This window comes from Anabas testudineus, chromosome 8 (genome assembly GCF_900324465.2).
Source record: "Anabas testudineus chromosome 8, fAnaTes1.2, whole genome shotgun sequence".
Taxonomy (NCBI): Eukaryota; Metazoa; Chordata; class Actinopteri; order Anabantiformes; family Anabantidae; genus Anabas; species Anabas testudineus.
Genome location: NC_046617.1, coordinates 15,224,044 through 15,251,000, shown reverse-complemented (window position 1 = coordinate 15,251,000; position 26,957 = coordinate 15,224,044). Strand labels below are relative to the sequence as shown.

The window sequence follows — 26,957 nt, the reverse complement described above, 5'->3', positions numbered from 1 at the left end:
TAAACAAGGTTTTAAAAATGTCAAATGTAAATGTCAACTTTGGCACCAACAAACCTGCTCTTTCCAGTTTCAGCTAAAATGCTAAGAAACATTCTCCAATAAATAAGGCACTATGGTGGGCCACAAAGCAGGAAAAGTATGAGAGTGTGAGCGTGTTTGTGTGTTGGAATAATCTGAATAAATGGACATCAACTGATGACTAAACATTCACATTGTATCTCGTGCATAAATACTCATCTTAAATCACTCTTAAGATATTTCTATTAATAAACAATGATATTTATTACTGGGAAAATTTAAAAAGACATCAAGGACCCGACATCCATATTTACCTGACATCCATATGGCATGAACACAGAACAGTTAAAGCAAAAGATAGTTGTGACAGAAAAAAAAGATAAACATACGTTGTTGTATTTGATAATTGTGGTTTTAAATACGGGAAGGCCGCTGAATGATGCAGCATCTCTAACCAATAGACAAGTGATACGACTATTTGTGTGTCACAAGTTGGCAAAATGGCTGTCTGGCCCCTTTCCAACGTGGCTCGTCATTGAAAGATGTACTGACCAAGTGCAGTAATATATATAACGTCACTTCTCACACATGTCGACACAGGTGCACAGGATAGAGACAGAAACGTGTGATTCTGTTATGTCATGACTTCTTATAAGCACTGCTAAAAATATCAAACTTGAACAAAGTAAAACTGGACAAGATTAACATGTTAATGATTAAAGGCGGCTGTGAAACATACCGAGTGTCACTCCATCTTGTTTGGCAGATGCCAAACTTTTGGCACCGCAAGTAAAAACCACAAAAAGGTTAAGTGTAAGATCTGGAAGCAGGTAAAAAACATTAAGCTGCAGAACATGACGAGGAACCGAACTTCTCTTCACTCTCTGTCGGCGATAGTGAGAGGATAGTGTTTATAAACTGACATGAACTGTCCATTCAGCCGCTGAAAATGATTGGAAATAAAAGTCCCTCTGGCAGGCAAAGTTTCTATCCCACCTGTGAGATGGGGGGCTGGAGTGGAGGGCTGTCAACGAAGGTCAAAGTCTCATAGCAGGTGAATCACAACCAGGTGAGTTTAACTGCGATGGGGCACCTGGCTTCTACATCTCGTGGGCGGCAAGATGATGTTCTGGGATACCATTAGCATGAGCCACTGTGTTATTCTCATTGAGGCGCCTCACACGATACATTTCATAGTGGATGCTGCTGGTGATGTCCTTAATGTTCTGCATGTGGGTCCTGAAAGAAACCCCGGCAACACAAGCACACACACACAATCAGTACAAGAAAAGTACAAACCTCATTCATTTATCCTCACAAGGTGAGATGTGTCTCTGTGCTCATGTAGTTTAATGGACAGCAGGTTTTTGTGAAATTGTACAGTGTGATGTGGAAACATAGTGCCCATGTGCTTTTTACAGGGTAATAAGAGCTCAGCATTTAAATTTAACATTAAAAATATGTGCATGTTTATTTTGATTTTAATGAGGGTGAAGGAATCGGATGCTATATCTATTCATTTTTAAAGGTAATTTAACTTTCTTGTTACAAAAATGGCAATAATAATAATAATAATAATAATAATAATAATAATAATAATAATAATAATAATAATAATAATAATAATAAGTGTACTCATGACATGACTCATGACATACTGAAGTGAAGAGAAAATTCACTCACCTGATGAGGAGATCCCGTAAATAGGCAAACTCACAGTGGGCTATGTTCTCAACTAAAGGAGAGAGAAAAGCTAAGAGTTAGGAAATGTTTAAAAGATAACAGCAGGATTAACTAGCAAAAAAGAACCAAAACACAGATGCTGTGACAGTTGTGAGCTTTAACTGGTTGCTGTTGACTTTCTCGAACAGTCCACTAGGTGGAGTGAGTGATCTCACCGTGACCCCCTGAGCAGATAACGTGTGCCCCCTCACCTACTGCAGTTCTCTGTCACTAACATCTACTTAAGAGTTCTTGTGAAGAGATCAGACTAACTACTCCAAAAACCTGCTAGATGCATTCGTGTCTGTGTGGCACACTCTGCAGGAAATGAAACTTCCTTTATGAGACACTTGATAGAGGGCTGGTGCGGCCTGTCTGGAGTGGATAACATAATTAAATATTGAAAGACGGACGAATCCTGCAGTAAGAATGCATGTTAACAAAACACAGCACTGTGCTGGTACATTATCGGCCAACTGATAAAGCTTATTAAGTTAAGTCAAACAAAAAACAAATCACACAAAATAAAACTACTATAATCTAAACTATTTATAGGATTAGTAGATTAAACTAATAGATGTTCCTAGTCTTTTTATTAACATATTAGAAAAACACCCACCCTCAACAACACATTTATTTCTACATGAACATAAAATGTGTATCGTTTAAAGTGACGGGGGGATATGGGGGGTGGGGTAACCCAAAAAACAAAGCATGCTTCTTCAGACAGACTGCTGGAGGCTTGAACCAGCCGCACGGCGCACACCACCAGTCTGAACACTGAATGGAGCATTGTTTTATTGACAGACTGACTCAGAGAGGTCTACACACATGTATCCTTTGTCTTTTCTTCTCAACAACACCACTCCTACTGTAGGTTAGTTATGTACGTACTGGCTGTCTTGTGTTTCCCAGAACAAATTTAAATTAGGGCTGAAATCGAAAGGAAATAAGGGAGTTGTACCTTCAATGGTTCCCCACTTGGTCTTCCTCCCCAGCAGCCTCCTGCCATTCACCTGGTACTCCTGGTCACTTCCCACCACCGCAAAAGGGATCATCTCCTGCTCAAAGCAGAAAATTAAGATATGAATATATTAAGACAGCACACTGTTAAGAGTTTTAGCATAAATACGGATGCTAAGGCACATATCTGTTAGAGTCAGTGCTTTCAGATGATTCGCTCACCCTTATCTTCTCGTTGATCATTCTGTCCTCCGCGTCCTCATCAAACTCCTTCTGAGGATATACATCAATCCCATTGGCTCGCAGCTCTTCCCTGATCTGGTGAGAGCATGTTCAAACACAAAGAGACTGAACAAACCTTTAACCCACTACTGTTTCATTACAAACTAAGGCCCTTTATTGCAGGAGTAATTAGGGAGACGTGTTTGATGCGCTCTTCTGAGACATTAAACAAAAATATCTAAATCTCCACTACACATTAAGACAGTATTAGCACTAATCTGACTACAAATCTACTCCAGGAGTTTGAGCTTTGCCGCTCTCTGTATGCAAACAAAAAAGAGAATCATGTAAGACAGATAACCATGCATAAACCTGTGCACCCACCATGTCTGCTATTTACATATAAATACACACAGACACACCAGGGGGAGTTTAAACCCCTCATAGATAATAAGAGGAGGGAATATCCTGAGATCCTTGAAGATGATGCTACTACAAACATACAAATGAAGGCTGCAGTCCTATTAACACTTCAAAGAAAGCATGCAAACTGAAGGTCAAGAGTGGAAAAATAAAAAGGGAAATGCTCCTGAGCTCTTGCTGTAATGTAGACGGATGAATTTCAACCTATGTGAAAAGATAAATAAAAGACAGACATTACCTTCTTTTTAAAGAAGTCCCTCTCCTCAAGGGTGAGTGTATCCGCCTTGGCAATGACTGGGACAATGTTGACCACTTTACTAAGGCGCCTCATGAATTCAACATCAAGAGGTCGCAGGCTGAGAAGGAAAAAGATAATGAGAGATGAGAAAGAGAGTAGTGAATGTAACATCTCTCTTCCACCAGAGGGCACATGTTCCTAAACATTTTCACTGTATCTTTAGTCACAGGTCCTGGTCTTATGCACTTATGAAAGGAAAAAAAACACCAGGCACCCACACAGACACCCTGTCTCGCTCGTCCTTCCTGTCTCTCTCCCATTAGACTTTTTAAGGCTGAGCAGCTGCTGGAAAGTCCATGTGACATCTGCAGTGTTGGATCAACGGGAAATTGGACGGAGACAGGAGCATTTTACACCAGCTGCCTGTCCTGAGTAAAGACTGTGCATGATAGAAAAATTAAGAGGTGCAGCACTTGAACAGTGCTCCAACATCGACAGAGTGTATGTGCGCTCAAATGTGTCTGACAATCGACAGCTGCTTTCAACATTTTCCCCAAGACCTGGTGCTGCACTCTGCTAGAGTTAAACAAATACAAAAGCTATAAAATGCACAATGAATCTATCACTTGATGGACACAAAACTCTGCACACTCTTCAGCTAGTATACCTCAGCCCCCTGAGCTCTGCGTATGCTGTTCGATCAGAGCCAGATGTGTGTCTGTAAGAAAACAGGGGAGGTAAACTAGTGTTCTGGGATATGTTGCATTGTGCTGAGCAGATACAGTGGATTGAAAAAGTAATGGGCCAGTGCTCATGAAATGTGATCTGATCTTCACCCAAGTCACCAATATTGACAAACACTAGTTTTAAGCTGAAAATGAAAAAAATATATAATGTCTGGTTTTATTTTATATGCTAAACCTTCATAGAAGAACTAGTCTCACAGCTATATTGGTTAAAGTGTGACATGTTAAGATGTAATCTATAATGACAAAAAAGAAATGATGCTCTGGTCACCACTCCTCTCTTGGCTAATCTTGTTTGTGTCCATTAATCTATTTCCATCCATGTTTGTTTGTGTTGGCGTGAGTCTTTACCAGTGTCCAGTTGGGGGGATGAAATATATGCAGCAGTGCACTCTGGAGTCTGGGATCCTTTTCTTCCTGTTGATGTTGATCTCCTCTTGCAGGTATGCCTCGTACTGGTCATTAATGAATTTCATGATGGGTTGCCAGCTGGATGATGTGAAGGATGGATTGAGGGAATGTCAAGAGGGGAAAGAGAAGGAGACAGATGGATCAGAGATGAAAGGAGCAAACACAGTATAGGTAGAAAAGGAAGTGAAGGAGTAGTTAGTAGGAGGAAGAGGAAGGGGCTCGGAGAGAGATAAAGAGGAGGAAGATAAGGATATAAAGTGACAGGAACAGGAAAAGTACAGAGACAAGGAGATGCATCTCTTTAGATATCATTAAATGCTGTTGTTCATACAGTAAACAGAATAATCAATGTGTAATTTACCAGTTCTCATTGTTGATCTGGTCTCCAAAGCCTGGTGTGTCAATGACTGTCAGCTTCATCCTCACACCCTTCTCCTCAATATCTACACTCAAAACACAAAGTCAGTCAATGCCAGCACACTGCATACTAACAAATGCCAAAAACACTTGGCAGCATTACAACTGCACAAGAGAATAGAGTAAAAGAAGTATAAGATAATAGTTTGGCAGTACTAGATGGGTGTTATGCTACACTTAGCCATAGGTAACAGAGAAAAGGGTCTTTGTCAAAGTGTAAACTGAGAACAGACACAGACAAAAAGTGGCAGTGTGTGGGATAGGTATAATAACAAACATTGATGGGTAAAAATAAGGGATGCAGAGAAAAGTCAGGGTTTCAGAAGGGCCCTACCATGACTGATGGACTTGATTTCAATTGTTTTCGGGATCTTCTCCTGGGCTGTAGCCAGCACCGACTTACGACTGACTTTAGACTTGAACAGGGTGTTCATAAGAGTAGACTTTCCCAGGCCACTCTGTCCTGTAAGTAAAAACAGAGAGGGAGACAGTGAGAAAAGAACACGTAGACGCATACACCTTAAGATAAATAAAAAGAAAACTTACTGGTGCCATTATGAAACCAAACAAGACTCAATTACAGCTTTTCACAACAGGATGACCCCAGGCTGTCAGTTGTTAGAGCTAAAGCAGCGACAAGTTGCAGGCGCCTGTCTGCACAAACACTGCCAGCCAAGTCATCAATACACATAACTACAACCCAAACACACCATCACACAGACTGCCGCTAAGGTAACCTTTTTGTGAACTTTGAGGCACTAAACATGGGTGAACGTAGTATTGTATTATATATCTGCTATATTTTAAATGCTTGTTCTTGAAATTCTGGATGATTCTACACAACCATGTAATTAAGTAGTAAACCCTAGTAAATGTTATTTCTATAGCAGTTTTCTAAAGATAATTACATTTTATATAACCAGTAAAAAGGAAAAAACAAATTAAAATAATTAAAAAAAGATGTCCCACAGGCAATATTATAATTGTTTTACAGAGTTTAGTATGTTTCATACATTACTTTATTAAACAATTTCCCTCTGGGATCAATAAAGTTTTTTGAATCTTGAATCTTGAATCTTATTATATTTGTCATTTGCAGACACTTTCCAACATTACAGCTGATTACAGTGATTACAGCTGCTGATACTGTTGTCTTGTAAAATCATGGCAATGCAGAACACAATAATGCTTTCCATCTGGATAACATGGACTAAAGTTAGTGTTATTGTAAAAGGGGATGGACCAGTGAGACTCCTTATCTGTGGACCATTAACAACTGCCTGTCTGAATGTCTATATGGAAACGACCATATGTAGCCTCTGCGTGCCACACTAACATCATCACGGGTTAATGAAAAGCGAGTAGGGTGAAGGGGCCCACTGGGCAGCTAGCATTCAGTTCAACTTAAGGTTAAGTCAACATTGAAAACTACACTGAAACATGGTCACATGCACTGTACAGGCGGTCAGAAGCACTCAAACATAGATTTATAGAGCAAATACTGAAAAACAGCTGCTGATTTTATTACATGGAATCCATTCTTCAAGTTGGAAGTTTAAGAAGTAACCATCACTACATAGAACAACTGGCATTTCATAGTCTATAAAGCTTTAAAGCACCGATGCCACTGAGCTCTCTCTTTCTGTAACAGCTGTATTTCCCCCAAAGTGTTTAGGTCCAGCATTCAACATTATAACTACCCTCCCAACAGTGATGTGTTGGCTGAATGCTATTCTTGCCTACTGTATATGGCCGTAGCCATATTTGCCATATTTGAAGATGAAACACAGAGCAAATGATGAGGAGGAGACGTACAGTACTAAGGCAGTCTGGGTTTTATGGTTGCTTGTCTGCTATGGAGGTGTTTGTGTGTAATTTGCTGCTTTTTTAAAAAGGTGTCTGATCTGAGTGTTAAACCCTTCATGTGGCAGAACTTGATTAGAGAGAAAACCGCATGAGGACATTGTTATAACAGTTGGGAGAAAGGGTGTTTTAATATAAGTTATCTAAATGTAAGATGACAAGTAGAATTTTAGGGTATATTTGATTAATGCATCTTCTCTATTTGAGAAACCCATGAATATTTAGGAGCAGTAACCATCTGCTCTCCACCACCCCATGCTAAATTTCAGCTCTGCGTCCTTTATTCTAAAGAAATGACAGTTTTATAATAATTGACAGGCAGGTATCTGTCAGCGATAGAAACAGTTCTTCCTGATTGTTTTGTGCTGTTGAAATGCTCAACAGTGGAAACCACACAATCCACCCATAGTTTCAGTTTAACTGAGACTTTGTATGTATGTAAATATAGGGACATACTGTATCTCTGATATAATCTCGCCTTTCATTCAACCACTCAACTGTCACAGCAACACCTTTCGTCTTTATGTCATGAGCACGAGTACATGAAAAAACTCAATAAGGATGTTTCATTGCCAAGAAATCGCTGTTTGCCAGGAGAAAATCTACTCTTTAATGTTGATATTAGGTTTGTGCAAGTTCATAAACCAATTGTTTCTTGTTCACATCATTTTTAAGGTAACAGCTTACTAAAGAATCCTAATTGTAATCTGATTTCCTGAAGCAATTTGAAAGCACCAACTCCAACTGAATCAGGAAAATATAAAGGCAACATCGATTCATTTGCACATGGTTCACTTACCAACAACCATAATGTTGAGCTCAAAACCTTGCTTCATGGCCTTTCTCCTCATCTGCTCCAGAATTGCATCAATACCCACATAACTAAAATCCACCACGGGGGCGCCGGCCTTCTCCCCGTACAGGCCACCCACTGCAGGGGACACCATAGCGTCAGGCACGACCACCTCAGACATGGCGCTGCTGCTGTAGCTGGAAGTCACTTCTGGCCCTGAATTGAAAGAGAAAGATTGAGATACGGTTAGAGGAACAGCTACAGTGTAATGTAAAAGAACTAAGCATAACACAGGTATGGGGGCGGAGAGAGGTGACCGATATATGACTGGTGAGAATATGAAGAACAGGTAGTGTAAGTAAGATGACGAAGAAAGAATTCGAAGGATCTGACAAAATAAGAAGTCATCCCTCATGTAATTAAATGCCCTACTGCGCTCACAAACATCTATTGATCCACAAAAAATCACCATACACATAAAAACCTTCATAGCCATTACTCCATTAGTGATTTGGACAGTCCTGCTTGAATACCAAACCAAAGAGGTTAAAAAATATGTTTAGTTGTTTTAGGCGGTTTTATAATCAAACAATACACACATCTTTAAACACACAGTCTTTCAAACTGTTAGCTGGTCTCATGCCAACACCAACTCCAAAGAAAACTATTAAAAAATACAGGCTGTGCTATTTAAGTACTTTGCACTTGGCAGGAGGTTATCCCCGCAGTCTGTTTTGATAATAATTAGCTTAATGTCCTTCCATGAAATGCCTACGGCTGTGTGTCGAATCAAAACATAAATATTCAACATTTAATATGTCCACTGAGGTCTGTGCATGCAGAGAGTAACTACAGCTCCGCTTAACGCTCTTAAGTCGGAGTAGGTGAAGAATTTAAAGTGTTTATGTGTCTGTATGTAGAGTGGTTCATGTAGCTGCTATCCCTCACACGGCCTCCTTTCTCCCCCTTTGCTCTACTTGGTACAGTGTTACAGTCCTGTTAATATGAGTGGAAAAGAGAGAGACTGCTGAGGCTGAAACTTGATCCACTCACTCCGCTAGACCGACTCACTCAAACTCACACACAGAACATGCGTTGAGTTTGTGCTTTTAAACACAGTAGTGTGCCATGAGGCCTCTACCTCCTTTGGATGCCATAGTGTACATGACACGTAGGCTCACACATACACAAGCACATGCAAATATGAAGACACACACACACGTGCACACAGACACACACACACACACACACACACACACACACGCACACACACACAGACAGGTTTACTGCGACTGCTGCCAAAAAATTTCACAGCTATTGGATTCCAGCTCACGCACACATCTTATTCCACAACAGAGAAGAATTCCAGATAACGAACCGGTTGATTTATAACACTTGGGGAATTAAAACAGGGAATGGCATCACTGCTGGTAGAAGCTCCACCCACTTCAAACCCGGCAAACTGTTGATTAATGGTAGAAATTCACAGAACAACACTGCTGTGGAAACTCAACCTGAGCTCACATTCAACACAGTCTTACTTTCATAATGTGCTTCATTGTGTGTCTGTCCATGTGTCATAGCGACCCACCTATGGAAGCAGCTCTCCTGGCCTCCTTCACCACTTCCCCATCCTGTTCCAGCAGTCAGTCAGCAACTTAATGTGACTCACTGCCCTCCACCTCTCCTCTGCACCTCCCACATTCCCATACCACTGCTCTGCTCGTCTTTTTCTCTGAACTTTACCCTTTCCTCCTCCCCACACACTGACACTCTCCTGTCATCAGCTTCCCCTCTACACGCCATCTCTTACCATTGTGTCTGCCGTTTGACTCCCCTCGTATTTTCTCTGACATTACACCTTTATCTCCTTCCTCTTTTCTGTTTCCCATGTGGCTTTTATCTTGAACATAAAATTTTTTGTCATTTTCTCCAACTTCCACCTTTTGATTATCTGTATCTCACCTCACAGACCCATTATAGTCCGCTTTCCATGGCTCATGTTGATTTTTCCTACCTTGCTGCCTCATCAGTGTTTGTGACAGCTATGTGCTGTGCACAGAGATGTTGGTTAACATACTTTTACAGGGTAGTGCCTGAGGCATGATGCCATTAAAGCATCAAAAGGAATGAACATAAAAAGACTGAGGTTGACAGACAAGTGTTCTCAAATATCATCCACCAGAAACTAAACCTGCCAAAAAATAAAATAACTGCCATCCTTGTTCTCTTTTAAAACGATTAATCTGACCATTGAGTTTGGTCAAAGACATCTTTAAGAGGTGAAACAGGAAAAATGTCAGACATTCAATAGTTCGTGCTTCTCAGCTGTGAAGATTTTCTGCTTTTCTGTTTTATACTGAAGTGAATACCTTTGGAGTTTGGACAATATGTGGATAGTAATATTTTGTTTCGGTCAACTTTACGCCGACATTATGCTGAACTTAATCAAATGTGGCAAATGATGTTCAGCCACATCAAAAAACTAAATAAATGAAGCATCTTACCTGGATTCACTTATTACGATGTGAATCTCAATAACCTAATCAGTCATTGTACAAAAAAAAAAAATCAAATGGCTCAATGATCTGGCTCCCATTATCAATTTTGAATAGTACAAACAATTACAGTAACTGTGTTTGATATGAGAAGCACCTCACTTCCTTGCTTCAATAGAGAGTACAGAGGACAATGCTGCCCACGTCTCTTGTATTAACAGTCTGTCTGTTCCATTTAACAAATAGTAAACATACAGTAATCTCCTGGTGTGGGTGGGAAAAACTAACGTCACAAAAAGGCAGAGTCAATGGAAGAAAGAGTTGTGTGTGTATCCCGCATCTTAAATAGCTGGTTTCCCAGACAGAGATGCTTCAGTGCATCGTTAACTGTCCTTCATGAATGCAAAGCGCTCTCTCGCTCAAATCAAGTAGCATCAAACACTGTAAACTACTTGGCAAACACACAACACACACACACAAAAGGAACACGTCACCCTGGGCCACTACTGTGGGAAACCCAGCTCTACCTAACAATGAAAATAAATCACTTTCATTATAGGTAGTAAACTGTGTCAGTGCTGCAGTGCTGTGAAGTTGATATAAGAATACGAACCTGTGGGCTGAAAGCTAATATTTTGAGATTAAATAAAACCAGACTAGTGAAAGATTCAGGAGGAGCCTACATCTGAATACAATGACCATTTATCAGCAAGAGTTACTCAGTAACATCATCTCTTCCATGACCACCAAAGTGCTGCAGACCTATAATGGTTTCAAGTAAACACAGGTGTCAGCTCACATCCATTTGGAGCACGACCCTATAAACGTTAAGACATTTGAACTCCACTTGAAAAATGTGTGGCTGCAGTGGATTACCAGTTGGTAACCAATAATTGTAAATTACAGGGTCATACCAGGTCAAATAATTCTGAAATACACCATGTACAGTAGAAACATCATGCTTTTGAATATGTTTTGTGAATGTTGTCATGCTAAATGATCTGGTTCTGGTTTAAATGCTTTGGGAGTTGGCTAAATGTGTCTCTCTCAGCTGCGAGTCAACTGAACCCGATCCACTTTTCAGTCATGTTCAGAAGTTAATTGCATATTCTAAAACGCCACGCAGTGTTCGAAGTGACAGCTAGGTGAGAGATTGCAACGTCGTTTAGAATTAGTAATTACCTGCACATTGCTTTGCATTTCTTTCTAAAAACAAAAAAAGGCAAACTACACTATATTTTGTGGCACTGCCTTGTAAGGAGCCTCTGTGCCTGCACGATACATATTTAAAAATAAAAAGAAAGCTTAAAAAGAAGAATCATATCCAAACACTATGGGCACAACAAAATCAGTCATTCATTTAGTTAATAACCTCATTGTGCATGAAAAACAATTCCCCTGTATCAGATCCAGTTGAATTGGCTTGGATAATCTGTTTCCATTGAGTCTGTAATAAAGCAAAACTAATTTTACTTTGGAAAGCAGAGAATGACTCATTGGTCTTACTGTGATTCTGTTTTCAATTACACAAACTAAAGAATGACTTTTTTCTTGCTTCCAGCAGTATCAGATTACTTAGCTTTCTGTAAATATGGCCAGCATTGTCCTATAACACAGAGGAGAAGCGTGAAGTCGACGTAACATGTAAAGATGTAGTCATAAGAGGTGGAAGAAACCAGGAGGATGAGATAAAGAGGAGAAGCAAAAGGAACAGGAACACTGGGTAGGGGGAGGCAGAGAAGATAAGGTCAGGAAAAGGAGGACAGAGGACGGAGTAGAGAAGAAAAAGGGGAACTTTGTGGAGAGAGAGTTTGTGATTTATTCTACTTTTGGGCCCAGAGCATTCCTCACTAACTACACACAGGCCTCCAAAAAGGGATGTAAATGTAGTTGAAACAGCTCCATGGTCTTTTCAATAGACAGTGAAACTACGAAGAACTATGAAGAAAGCTGTGACTGTGTCGTCTATGTTTAGTGGAGATGTGGTCAGAACCACTGAGCCATGCTTCAGCTGTCCAGGGTGTTGATCTTCACAGTGTGGTGAGCAGGTCAGAGGTCATGTTCCCAGTTTAGGTTGGAAAAGAGTTGCGTTGAGGTTTAGTGTCCTTACGACAAACCAGTGGTTCGAACCTCTGTACAAACTGGCTTGAATCAGAAGAGAAAGAAAGTAGAAGTGTGTTATTATCTAGTGAATTGTGATTTACTCACTAGATTGTCTAAATAGAAAATTCGACAAAGCTTCTCTTTAGACACTTTGCTTACGTAAATGTCCTTTGTTCCTGGCTTATACCAACACAGTGCTCTGTTTAAAACTAACAGTTGTTAAAAGACAAGATGAGTCATCAGGAAACTGTTATTATAAGGACTTTACTTTGAGCTTTAAAATTCAAGGCAACAGCAATAGACTAAGCAACATTTCCTAAATTTTGCTTTAGGAAATGTTGTTTATCTGCATTTCAACTAAACCTAATATAACATAATGAAGTTGCAAATGATAAATATGAACTGTAGTTTCTATGTACAAACTCCAACTGCAGTACACCGTTATAATACAATTACAATACAATAAGAATACAGTATTGTAAATTAACATTTTGTGCAATATCATATTATATTATAAGTGGGTCTGCATCTTTTCTACTACGAAAGTGGAGACGTATCTTATCACGTGATTTCAATACATATCCATGTTAAACACCATTAGTGGACTAATACACTAAATGGGTTATTTTAGTCTTTGCTCTTCTCTTAAATCATTTTATTGGTCCACTTTCAAAACATCTGCTCCTTTAGTCCTGTATTTACATTCCCAGAAAGGACAGAGGTCTGCAGCTGAGTCTCATCTTAGTATGGCTCCTTTTGTTTTGATGGTGACCGAGAAGTTTTTTCAGAAATGTGTGGGTTACTGTGGTATAGGAGGAATTTAGAATTATTCCTGAGCTTGGTTTGAAAATATAGTATAAACATAAGTAAGAATAATCTGTATGTGCATTAAATTAAACTGAACTGCATAGGGTTCAAAGGAGCCCTCCGGCACAGAATCAGATACCCCAGACCCAGGGGAGGGACATAAACATGCATGCACACAGAGAGGGAGACACACAAACACTTTTCCCACCATCTGACAGTGAATCTCCTAACAAAAAGGGGAAATTAGAGTGGTGGCCATGCAAACGTGGTTTGTTGTGTTATTGAAGTCAGCGTGTTTGTGCAGCAAGGCCCAGTTCCCAGAGTTCTTATTATTCAGCTCTCTGGAGCAATGTGGCCTTTGACCCCAGCAGGGTCCATCTTGCTCATCGTGTCACCTGGCACAGGACGCTGCGTGTATGCATCTGTGCATGTGTGTATCCCATGTGTGCATGCTACTTTCTGGTAATTAGCTTCAGCAGTTAGCGTTACTTTGCAGAGAGCAGAGAAATGTTAGTAAATTGGAGTAATGACAGCGGAAACCCACAAGTTTTCTAGACTGCCAGAGGAATGTGTTCGTTCTTCACATTGTGGTAGCACACAAGAGAGCAGTTGTCTTTCAAGGCTCTTTATCTGCCTGTGACACCAGAAAGGTTCCAAGAAAAAGGTCCTGTTAAATGCAAAAAGTGCATTTTGTAAGGATTCATCCATATATTAAGAAAAACAAGAGCATTCAGCCTCATGGACCAACTCTCCAGTCCAAACCTTGTTTATTTTATTTCCATCTGAACATATATAATTAAGCAATCACCATAGTAATCCATACACCGGTGTCAATTTTACTACATTTTAAGCCTTACAAAACAATATTCTACTCTAAAGGAACTGCTTAATATTAACTCTTAACTGTAAGACTGTAACTGATACAAAAGCTAAAATCAGTCAAAACGTTTCCATTATCAGAGGCTTTTTGCAAATAAACTGAATAATAAGTTTAATAGCTACAGAATAAACTGCCTTCTGGTCACAGACATACGTTGTCAAAGTAATTAATCAGGTTGTGGTAGTGAATCTGAGTAGGTCTTTATCTTGGTGTCTTGGTCAAAGTGTGTAATTGATTTGGTTGGTTGAGAGCAAGCATGGTCGGCCAAGAGGCTCAGGAATCTCACCTCTGTCCTCACACATGTTGCACCTCGAGGACAACTGTCAACAGAAGTCAATCTCATATGCAACAAGAGTTTCACATGCTGCTGCAATTTGACAAGCAGAGCATTAAAACAAAAATGTCAGCAACAATTGTTTCATATAGATGAATAAAAGCTTATCTGCAGCCCAGAACACTCAATGGTGACAGATGTCGGTGTTGTGTAGCTGTCAAATACAGTATTTAAACTCCTCATGATAGACTAAAAAGGGCTACTGTTATACTAAAAACAGTGTGACAATATTATCCACTAACAAGGTGCATGACCTCTCTTCAAATTGTTTTACGTGGGCATCTTTCTTTCTAGTTTTGAGAAGGTAAGACTTGAGCATCCCACTAATAAAACATTTCATTCTGTGTGTGTGTGAATGTGCACAAACATGTCCGTCATTCTTTCAACAACATAACCAGCAGGAGTGAGGAGTGTGTCAGAGTCTAACTCTGTCTGTGTGCGCCTATCACTACGGTCCACTTCAGGCCTCAGGGGCAGTATTTATGGACTGTGACTGACCCACATACGAAGCTTAGGAGCAATACCTTAAAAAGACCTCATCACTGATATCAAGACTTCACCTTTGAAATTGTCACTGAATCATAAAACATCTTCTATTGTTGAGTTTCACACTGCAGAACAGCTGCTGCTGTTACTACGTTAAAGTAAAGCAGATGAGGAGTGATAAAATTAAAGTGGAAACTAAAACATCTTCCTTTTCCTCACACTTCACAACTGTGTTTCACAAAGAACCAAATACCAATCAGCACCAAGATAAGGAATTTAAACCGCATCAGTTTTACATTAGAGCCTCAGTTACATTCATTAAATACTTTGCATTTCAAAGTAATGTTTCTGAATTCCACAACAGATACATAATCTTAGTGCACTGACTTATTGGCTGACTCACAACATGCACAGACACACAGAGGCACACAAGATCGAGAAGGTAACGACGACCTTTTCAGCGTGCCATCAAACACTGGTGAAAGCCCACTGTCTGTTCTCGCCTGGCAATGCACATGAGTCACAACAGAGCTCCTTTCAACAGCGCTGTGTGTAAAAGTGTGTGCGCAGGCCTGTGAGGCAAACCAGAGGCGGCTGAAAAGGTGAAGAGCGGTTGCTGTTTTCCATCGGTTTGATACGATTAGAGATGTATGCCTTGAACTCACCAGGTCAGCAAGACACAATGCAGCCTGGCTCATAGAATACTAAGGCTCAGCTTTGTCTAGACTTTAGAGTTCACAGCAAGTGGGCGTTCCCATTCAATTGATCTACTCAGCACAACAGAAAATAAGGGAAATATTTACCATGCTTTCAGTTGATGTACCGGCTTCTTGCCTTCAGGAAACTGGGGTTGTATACATAATACATACAATCATTTCTAATCATGCAACTGCCACTGCACTGATGTATTGTAAACAAAAAACCTGTGATTTCTGAGTTCTGGTTTCACGTCGTGCCTCCTGGATGATCTAACCCTAAACCAACCCTTACCAAAACCAGACTGACCACTTCCCCTAATGAGAACACATGTGACATGGACTATCTCCGGTCGTATGTGAAAGAGTAACTGCAGGGGATGTCAAGACCTTATTCTCCAGACATTGTCCAGAGTTTTTATATAAAAATGGCTCCAGAAAAAGGAACTAATCCCAAAAGCAGAAATGAAAATAAGAACTTGAAAGAGTCAATAAAACAGAAAGTTGGTTCTCTCACTGAAAAGAAATAAGGACTACTGTACTTTCTAATGACATGGTAATAAATCGCTTTGAGAAAGAGCAGAAAGTGTGTGTACAAGGAAAAGGAAAAAAAAAAAAGGAAGTTTAAACAACTAGAGCAGAGACATGATGGCACATCCTTCTGTATACTGTACACTCACTGGCCTCTATACAACACAGCAGCTCTGTTATAAATTCTACTTTTTATAAGTTATTTTTCCTAAAACTGGCAGAAGTGATAATTCTAGTTTGTTGTAGAACTCATGATACTCATGGTGGGTGGCAACATCATACTGGAGTCAATTATATTAAGAGGTGATTGTAATGTTTTGGCCCCCTCGTTTATGTATGGATTGAATTACAGGTGTATCTAACAAAGTGGCCAATGATTGTGTGTGTGTGTGTGTGTGTGTGTGTGTGTTGGTTAGACAAAGAGATTGATTACAAAGCCTCCCACAAAGCAGACACATACACAACATTTTGGGGATGAAAGACACAGGTAATGCAAAACCTTAACAACGAGAAACATGAGGAATAAAAACTGTAAATCCAAACTTACACAACAATTTTAAGCCATTTTTCTATGTAGTAACATAGCCTGCATGCGTTTTAAACCTGTTGCTAAGCTGCTAAAAACAACAGTAATATTTTGACACACCAACAGCTGGCCTCATGAGTTAAGTGCGGACAGCATGCAGAGATATTCATCAAGTAAAGTACGAGAAAACAACTCATGATCAAATCTCTTTTCTCCAGGGAAAGAGAGAAAATGCAAAAACGGAAACACATAGGGGGAAAACACTTCAGCTACCTTTGCTTCTAACTGCCTACTTGAAACACACACCACACACACCACACACACACACTCCTGGAATGCAAAACACTCACCGTATGATAAGTGTGTGCATGTGTGTATGAGTCGTCCCCAGCCGAAGTGCAGCGCTCCAGTGAGAGGCCAAACTCTGCAGTGGCTCTGGAAGCTCCCTGCCTGCCCCTCCCACCCATGCCTGTGTCATGTGACCCAGCATGCAAGTCCATAAGATACACCCACTTCCTTCAAATACACCCCCCCAAGTGGAAAACAAAACAAAACAAAAAAAAAGTACTACATAGTAAACTTTGGCAGAGAACTTTGAACTTTAGAGTTTATTTATCAGAAGCAGAGTTGAAACAATATCCAAGAAGAAAAAATAAATTAGGTTAACAAAGAGATGCTGGGTGTGGATGTAATGTATCTGCAACTGCAACCATTGGACCAGCTGAAGATCCACTCCAAAAATCATAGAATAATTTACAATCCTGATTAACTGGTCTGACTGTGTGATCTTCTTTCCAGACTCTGCATAGACATGGAGCTAAGACACTTATCAAACTACGGAGGAATCCCTTTGAGATATACCAGAGTCCTGGTTAACATAAACAGTATTAACTTTTCAATATACTAACACACACTTTGCTCCACAACACACATCTCCATGAATCAGATGTGCACAGTGTACAAGCATTTAATGCATAATGCAATATTTTAGGTAATATAAATAATTCCACCTTTAAGAACAAAATGCTTTATGCACTGAAGAGTGAGGAAGATATGAGGAAATTTATCTAAAAGAGAAGACGATACTGCACAATTCCACCACAGTAGGTTGTAGTTAATAACCTGGCAATAACATCCACACACAGACCCCATTTACAATAAAGGACATTACTAACAAGATGCAAAATTGATCTGTATGATGTCAATAACACTGATTGTGTTAATAATGGCCATGCAGCATCACTGGCGTGCATTCAGGCATTACTAATCTTTAAAAAACAGTACACAGTTAACATTTTAAAAGGATCAAGACACTGTTTAACACTGGAAAGACACAGCTAAAGAATTTCAAACTTCAGAGTGCATCAGCAGTTGCAGATGTTTGCTGAACAGCCTTCGTGAAATGTAGTCTTCACTTATTTCTTAAAAACCTGAGAGCAAACCAATTACTTTGGCTGATTACTATTCTTATGGAGCATGTATATTTGTGTGATTAAAGAGGAGAGGGAACAGCTGTCTGCAGCCTCACAGGAAGTGTAATTATACATCGGTGCAGGGGCTTGAGTGAACCCTTACAGCCACATGAGCAGACACACTCAAGGCAGCACCTGCATTCCTCAAGATCGGGAGTTGTTCCTGAAAAAACAGACACAACAGGCTGGAAAGAGTGATTTGCTTCATCTCATTACACAGAGTTAGTTGCCAAGATAAACTTTTCTTCCAGCACATGCTGGCACCTTGGTGCTGAATGGCTGTTACACCCTGAGTAGAGTTTCTACCACGTCCCGTTTGCAATGTGAGGCATTGCGGTGTACCTTCAAAATTCTGCACAATACCATTAGACAGTGTGAATTCCAAAGATGCCATAAGCAAATCACACAAGCATGGAAGGCTTTGTAAGTGTGATCAACACCAGGTTGCACCAAATAAGGACTCTAGTAATAAACTCTAGTTTTACAATGTGGGAAACATTTTCATACATTTTCCCCAAACGAAGGGCCCCACTCTTCAAACCGTTTGTTCTTAGGCTTCTCTCTTTTTGTCTCACTCACTCTCAGACGCCACTTTATCACCCCAATATAAACCTGCGGCGTAAACTGAAGATACCAACATGTAGATAAAGCTAGCAGCAGTTCTGTTCTGCTAACACAGAGGTTTGGGGATTTTTAAATCACCTCAGTTCCATTTCTGAAGAAGAGAAGAGGGCAAAGCCTAAATCTTTATTTCTATTCTGCAGGTGATGCAAACTTAACCATAGGAAGACATTACACAGTCACCATGTTCCTTCTTTACAGAGATAAGCAACCCGCAGTCTAGTAAATGAAAGAGACAAAGATAAAAAAAATTTTGTGTGTGATAATGGACTAAACAGCATGTGACAGCTGAGCTCCTTGGATACATATTCCAATAATAAAGCTTTTTGTTAGTCTTCTTTCCAGGTTCCCAGATTGTAAAACGTTGTCGCCTCACTGTTTAGCCTGACACATGAAGATTTCCATTTCACCCCTTCAAACGCTGGCTGCTGCGTGAACCCTGTGTGCATGCAGAGTGAGCCAACCATCATTTTTGTTGATTCGACATAACTTGGCATGCTGTTTTATTACAGACTTACTGCCCTGCTGGGGATGTGGCCTTTTCAGATAAAAAAGATCTTCATTTTAAGGAGACAGGGGATATAGGAAAAGAAAGCCAATGGCAGGCACTGATGTTTCTAGACCTCACTGAGCCAAGATGGTGTCATTTATTGGCAGTCAGAGTACGGGGCTGCCTGGCTGACCCCTAACAGCGTTCCTTGCAGCTGTCCAAAGTCTTTCATAACTAGCATGACTCACTGCGTGCATTATATTGAAAGCATCAGGAGTGGTCTTTTTCTTCTACAGAAAGTGAAAAGTGATGTTTCTAGTATACACGACCATTGTTGAGCAGAACATAGTACAGTAGAGTGAAAGAATAAAGAAAGCCCTGCTTCAATTCAGCATTACAGCAACATAATATGACACAGCACTGCTGTATAAATCTCTTGTGCTGACCATGTGAAAGATGTGGGTGGCGACAACAGAGAAACTGTGTGTGTGTGTTTTCTTTTTGTTTTTTGACTCCGTTTCCGTCTTGCCCAAAGGGAATACCAAAGCCTACACACAGGATATCAAGACAAACTTAAAGTAGTACTTGCTTCATTAGGAGGACTAAGAATAAACAGCTGAAACCAGCTCCTGCAGCCTCAACTCATCACACTGAAATATTTCATGAGTATGTAGAAACAGAAACATATCCCATAAACAGATCAGCTAACTAAACCACGATGGGCTGAAAATGCACCACTGATACAAAACTTTTACAGGCTTCACACTTGAGACCTTCCAGGTGTGTGGTCAACTACCTGGGTGACAGCTCCCCCTGCTGGTTCAGAGGAAGAGTTGTAGCACTGTAGGCAGCTGCAGAGAGATTTTAAACATAGTTATATAACTTAATTCTACTACAAACTACAATCAGTTCAGCATACTTCATTGTAAACAAAGCAAAAAAGTCTCAGTTTGTCAACCATGCAAGTAAAATAACAGGCCCGACCCAGTCCTCAGTATCAGATATGTACATCCACAAAATGCATCACTAATCATCCCATAGGACCATTCAGATCTCCCTCCAGTACCACAAATCTTCAGCTATCAGATTAATGTAAGTGAGTTCTCTGATCTTCTGATTTAAAAGACTACTCACAACTTGATTTAAAAAACTAAGATTGCTGGAACCTCGTTAGCATCAGGGAACAGAGATACCTTTCAAATATCAGTATAATTAATTAGCCAGTATTACCATTGTTAATTATATTGAGCAAAACCTCAATATGAGGTTAGGGTTAGTGGTCTAACATGTAACTAAGATTAACATGTAACTAAATAAAATAACGCATGTGTGTTTATTCATAAATTACATTACAAGTACATTTACTATTATTATTATTCTCACAGTGAGGCTGAACTATGTAGCTAACAACTTTTTAAACTATGCAGGATGGCCAATCAGTCAGGACAAGAAACTAAACCAAGTGAAGCTCAATTCAATTACTGATTTGAAAAAAATGTACAAATCTGTGCCCATGCATAGTCTTGTACTGTTCCATTGGTTTGGTTGATGATATGTGGCTAACGTTTGTTCTAAAAAGGCAATAATACTCACATGACTATGACAACCATGAGGGACTGTTGCCTCAGGGACATCAGTACTATACTGTTGGTAACCTCAACAGTAACCTCATCCTTTTAAGACAGATCAACCACATTCACTGTGGGGTCTCAATGCAGAATATGTAAGTAATGCTGATGATTTCCAGTTACCCGGGTGTTGTGAAACTTGGAAATATCCTTATCTTGCATTGCTGTTTAGTGTGACTCAGAAAAGTTCTTTAAAAAACATAATAGACAGGGACACAGCAAAATTTACAATCACATGGACAGTGAAAGTTCAGCAACATCTGCAAGAGTTCTTCAGGACCAGAGCTGAGATAAAACCTGAGGTGACGACTGGTACTAATGGAGCAATATCCTTGCACATGAAAGACAAGATGTGTTTTTTAAGAACAATGAGGATCAGGAAGCTAGCAAAACGTATTAGGTTGTAGGGAGCAGAGAATCAGGTGGTGACAAAACTTCTAACAGGCTATGAAGCAAGCCTCCACTATTTGTAAGAGGTATTAAAGCATGTGCTCGCTTGCTTTTTAAGAAAACTTTCAGTGGGTGGAAGTGAGAATTTAGTCACGGGTGGGGTTCTACACCTCTGCAGATAAAATAACAGATGAATGTAAAATTTGGCAAAACAACCATAATCTATATGAAAAGACATGTCACATTCATGTTGAGGGACTTTCAATGGTAGTTACAATACCATAGTTAGAAAAATATACAAAAAGCAACTGATGTGAAACTGAGCTGTGATTAGCAAATACAGTTTCATATCAAGTCTATTACAAATCCTTTTGTTCCTCAGTTTGTGTTACATAGTCACTGTCAAACCATTTAAAATGTCAAGTTGAATTACAGATTCATTTCTCTTTTTAAACTCACTCTTTTGTATAATCAAGTTTTGTATTTCAACACAGACGTGACTAGTAAACCCATCTGCACGTTGCAACAGAGCTCTGCTACTTCCTGTAACAAAATCGTCACAAGCACTGGAAACTGTAACTTAAAAAGCAGCTTCAACTGCGCTCACACAAACACATATCGGAGAACTACTCGGCAGTACAGCACACACTTCCAGCACACACTTCCAGCACACACTTCCAGCGTAACTCCTCCAGCAGCAGACTAACAAAGGTAAACTCTCGATATCTGATGACTGGTTCTTGTTTTCTTTTGCTTTCATGCAGCATGGTTGACATTAACCCCTTTGTAGTCCTGTTAAGTATTTCTCTGCACTACGCAGTTAGGTAACAATTGAGAAACAGAAATCATGATTAACAGAGAAATAATTAATTTAGATTTTTGTCAACTCTTAAGTGAAAGGAAAACTTTTTCTGTGTATAAAAGTTTATTGGAAGCTAACATGAAGCCGGTGTGTCCTCTGTACGTCAAACATTTCAGTATAAAATTTAACTCTTTTACCACCACTCTGCTACAGCTTAGCGAGTAAACACCATCTTATGGCATGTTTATAAAGAAAATAAAATCTTTTGAGTCTATGTACTGGGTTTAATTCTATGAGACAACTGTAGCCCAATAATAACTTAATAAAAACCTTGTAACAAATTGTATTACTGTTATTTCCGGGTCCTGGTCTAATTCTTACAGGATTAGTAGTAGTATGAAGAGGGACTACGACACTTCTAAAAACAAGAATAATGAGTCCCCTAAATTATATATTTAAAATAAAGGCACTTGATAAAACCCTTTATCTCTATATGTCACACATGTACATATAGATATACTGAATATGTGTAATGTAGAGCAATAATTAAACTCTTTAAATGTTTATACAGGATGATGAAGATGTCAGGACGAGTCACAGTTTCCTGTTTAGCTCTGCTCCTCACCATGACATCAGTGTCAGCTGTACGAAGGCTCAATTCAATCAGGGATTTGAGTGACATTGACTTTGGCCAAACTGTGCCAGAGCAGTGTCTTGTGCTACTCTACTGGTTAGCCAGCACAGTTGAAATTGACAATAATGTCATATGGCTGACCTTTGACCCAAATAATGTAGATTATGGCTCTCATCATTATGGTAACTTTGAGGGGCTGTTGGACCAATTCCAGGGACACCGCTACTACTCTGTTGGTAACATCTACAAGGAAACATCCGTGCAACTTCCTGCATATTATGTCAATAATGGCAACGAGGATAGAAACAGGGCACGGATCATACTTGGGTTTAGGAGGGTAAACGCAGGACGGCAACAACAGAGGATAGAGGCTGTGTACATCACACAGCATTTTTGGAATTATCAAGGTGAGGGAACAAAGTACGATCCACAACATACCTATGAGATCTCTATGAACCTCTTAAGAGAAATAAGAGAGGTCTCTGTGAGAGGTAACCAGATGCCACTTGCAATTCTCAGAGACCGATACGCAAGAAACATTAATGAATTCCAGTTAAATGACATCAGAAACAACTGGGGTAACCTTGCTGGTCTTGGACTGCTGTTGTTTATTGTGATGCAAAGAAGGTATGACTCAAACCACATCAGATACAGACATCATATACAACACAGGCAGAATGATAATGCTATGCTGATCTGCTGCGTGGTACTTGTATTTCTTGCACTTTTATTTCTTTTGCTAAATTCCTCACAACCAAAAAGTAGATGGCAATAAATTTGGGAGATCATATTCATAGACAATGAACAAACCAAGGTGTGATCGGAGTGCTTTAAAATGACAAAGATCAACTTAACAAATCAAAAGAATAAGTTGACATCATTTTAGAACCCAAGTGCTTTAATGACTGTATTGATTTAATGTACTATATTAGTTAATTTTAAGAGATTTTACTTTTAGACTTTGTATGATATATGTTTGTAAATAAATACAAAATACAATTTTCTACTACGTGTTATGATCGGAGTCACCAACGAGTCATCCAGCTTAAATTCAGAGTGCAGGATACTGGTGAGAACATCTTCCACATCAAGAAGTCATCAAATTAAGGATATATAATGTTAGTTTGTACTAAAATCTGCAGACTGATGTCTGTAACACACTTTGACATGTGCTGTAAATAACATTTAAAAAGATCTGACCCCACTAGAAATTTTACAACAAACTCTTTTTTTCTGCTTTTTAACTTTTTTTTTTTTAATAGTGAACTGAACCAAAACAACATTTGTTGATTTGGTATGCATATTTTAAAATGGACTGATTAATGTACAACAATAACTTTTTTATTTGTGATTTAATTTTTTTAATGTTTGCTTGCTCTCATGTAATAAACACAATAAACACTGTTAAAACATAAGAATTATGCATCTCTTGCTTTGCAGCATCTTCAATTCTCATCCCATGACTTCATGCCACATTCTGCAATTTTCTATGCAACAAGGGAGACTAATATTAACATAACAAGGAGGGCAACAAATACAAATATGATAACATACCACCATGCATTCAACATATAACCGTAAACTTTAATAAAATAAAACCTACAATCCCTCCTCCCCTCACTGTGCATTTTAGGTGATAAACACTGGCTAATTTTAAACTTAAAACTCTTGACTCACAGAATCTCTTTGACAGAAAGATTTACCTAAAACTGCAAAGACATGAAAGAGACAACTTTAATACAGAAGTGGACTTCATCAGAGATTCCTGTAACCAAACAATGCGCGTTTCCTGATTTCATTTCCAAGGAAAATAAAACCTAAAAGCAAAACTCACACTCGGAAGCTCTGGACAGAGACTCTAAGGCAGCCGATTAACACAGGTTTAAGCTCTATTCCTTTTAGGATTTCAAGTTTAAAAGTCGTAACTTTATTTGAAGGCAACACAACTAGTGTTTGTTTAAGCCTATGTAGGCAGGGTGGTTTAGGTATGACTATTAAATAAGGTTTATTTATGCAATCATTCATGTACATATATCAAATAACATCCACCTTTCAGGCTTGATTTTCATTTCCAGGCCAGGAAATTATTTGGGATTTGAAATCCATATGAAATTTTCACTTGAGAAATGACTAACATTGGTATAGTATGGATGAATAATTAAATATTTTCAATTATCTACACAGGATGATGAAGATGTCACAAAGAGTCACAATTCGCTGTGCGGCTCTGTTCCTCGCCCTGACCTCAGTGTCAGCTGTTCAAAGACTCGATTCAATCAATGATTTGAAGAGAATCAACTTTGGCCAATCTGTGCCCGAACACTGTCTCCTGCTGCTCCACTGGTTTGCCAACACTGTTAACATCGACAATAATGATGTCATGTGGCTGACCTTTGACCCAAACAATAGAGACTATGGTTCGCATCATTATGGTTAAATCCAGAATTGAATTTAAAATTCTTCTCCTAACTTATAAATCCCTTAATAATCAGGCTCCATCTTATCCTAAAGACCTCATAGTTCCTTATCTTCCAAGCAGAACTCTCCGTTCTCAGACTGCAGGTTTACTCGTGGTTCCTAGAGTTTCCAAATGTAGAATGGGAGGCAGAGCCTTTAGCTACCAAGCCCCTCTCCTGTGGAACCAGCTCCCAGTTCAGGTTCTGGAGGCAGACACCGTCTCTACATTTAAGACTAGACTTTTTTATAAAGCTTATAGTTAGAGATGGATCAGGTGACTCTGAACCATCTCTTAGTTATGCTGATATAGCTTATCTGCTGGGGGACCTCTACTGATAAACTGAGCTCCTCTCCTCTCTCCTTTCTCCTGTATCAATGCAAACGCCACCATTGCATGTCATTAACTTTGTGTCTTCTCTCTCTTTTAGTTGTGTTTCCTCCTCTCTGTCTCCCTCTCTCTGTACTTTTCTGCAGGTATCCTCGGCCTGGAGCTGTACATCTCCAGAATCCAGTTCACCTGCCCAATGTTCTTGATGATTGATGTTGTCTTTATTGCCTGCTGTTCTTTTCTCTCTTCTCTTTCCACTCACCCCAACCGGTCGAGGCAGATGGCCGCCCACTATGAGCCTGGTGCTGCTGGAGGTTTCTTCCTCTAAAGGGAGTTTTTCCTCTCCACTGTTGCCTAAAGCTTGCTCAAATGGGATTGTTGGGTTTTCTCCATTTCTCTAATTTTTTGTATAAATATTTTCTGTAAGGTCTTAAACCTTACACTGTAAAGTGCCTTGAGATAACTTCTGTTGTAAATTGGCGCTATACAAATAAAATTGAATTGAACTGAATTGAATAGAATATGGCAACTTTGAGAGGGTGTTGGACCCACTCCCTCAAGGACACCGGTACTATACTGTTGGTAACATCCATCAAGGAAGTTCTGTGGAACTTCCATCTTATGTTGTCAACTACGTGACGGATGGTAAGAGAAGAAACATGGCCCGCATCATTATTAGAGTCAGGGAGGTGAGCATGGGAAGACAGAGATAGACCAAGTGTATATCACACAGCATTATGAGACAGATCAACATCAAGGTACAGGATATGACCCAGAACATACCTACGAAGTCACTACAGATCTTTTAAGAGAAATCCGAGAGTTTTCTGTGAGTCAAAACCAAAGACACTCTCTGTCAGAGCTCACAGACGACTTTGGAAGCGATGCTACTGACAGAGATTTATGGGACATCAGAAACACATGGGGTGACCTTGCTTCCCTTGGACTACTGTTGTTTATTGTGATCCAGGAAAAGTGCTCCAACACACGCAACAGAGCCCAACGTGCAGCGAGGAGAAAGACACAGAATGATTTTCCTATTGACATCCCAGAAAACAGGCAAAATGTTGGGGATGTCAATGGCTCAGATACCTGTAGATATATCGTTTTATTTATTCTACTTTTTATTATTTTTATTTTTATTTTGTTTTACTTTTACAGGTAGGCAAATAACTATGATTAATAAGATACTGCTACATAGCAAGAAATGAGGGACCACAATACCTTAATACACCTTAATGACGGTCAGGGATTGTACCAATTTATGCTTTCTTATGCTTCTGTATGTGTACTTCATTCTTTCATATATTATAATTATGATGTCTAAGGGATACATTCACTTATAATGTATGTAACACATAACACTGTTTGGTCATTTTATTGTCATTTTTAAATTTACCCATTTAACACTGAAGACAAACATTTGAACACATAATCTGTTAATTTTCAACTTTGCTAT

At 39.4% G+C, this 26,957-nt stretch overlaps 1 protein-coding gene across 4 annotated transcripts in view; it reads right to left on the bottom strand.

The window, feature by feature from the left end:
* Positions 1-420: 420 nt before the first annotated feature.
* The window catches only part of LOC113168925 (septin-9-like), a 70,286-nt gene continuing 43,749 nt past the window's right edge, over positions 421-26,957 (bottom strand). For 3 of the 4 annotated variants that reach the window (XM_026370040.1, XM_026370198.1, XM_026370121.1), the window contains 9 exons: positions 7,823-8,032; positions 5,495-5,623; positions 5,105-5,186; positions 4,684-4,821; positions 3,587-3,704; positions 2,926-3,021; positions 2,705-2,801; positions 1,702-1,753; positions 421-1,257 (listed from right to left, as the gene is read on the bottom strand). In XM_026370040.1, coding sequence (XP_026225825.1) covers positions 1,119-1,257; positions 1,702-1,753; positions 2,705-2,801; positions 2,926-3,021; positions 3,587-3,704; positions 4,684-4,821; positions 5,105-5,186; positions 5,495-5,623; positions 7,823-8,032 — 1,061 coding nt within the window. In that variant the 3' untranslated portion in view covers positions 421-1,118. Of the gene's footprint in view, positions 1,258-1,701; positions 1,754-2,704; positions 2,802-2,925; positions 3,022-3,586; positions 3,705-4,683; positions 4,822-5,104; positions 5,187-5,494; positions 5,624-7,822; positions 8,033-17,026; positions 17,113-26,957 lie in introns of those variants that run through there. The other variant, XM_026370275.1, reaches the window with a different exon arrangement.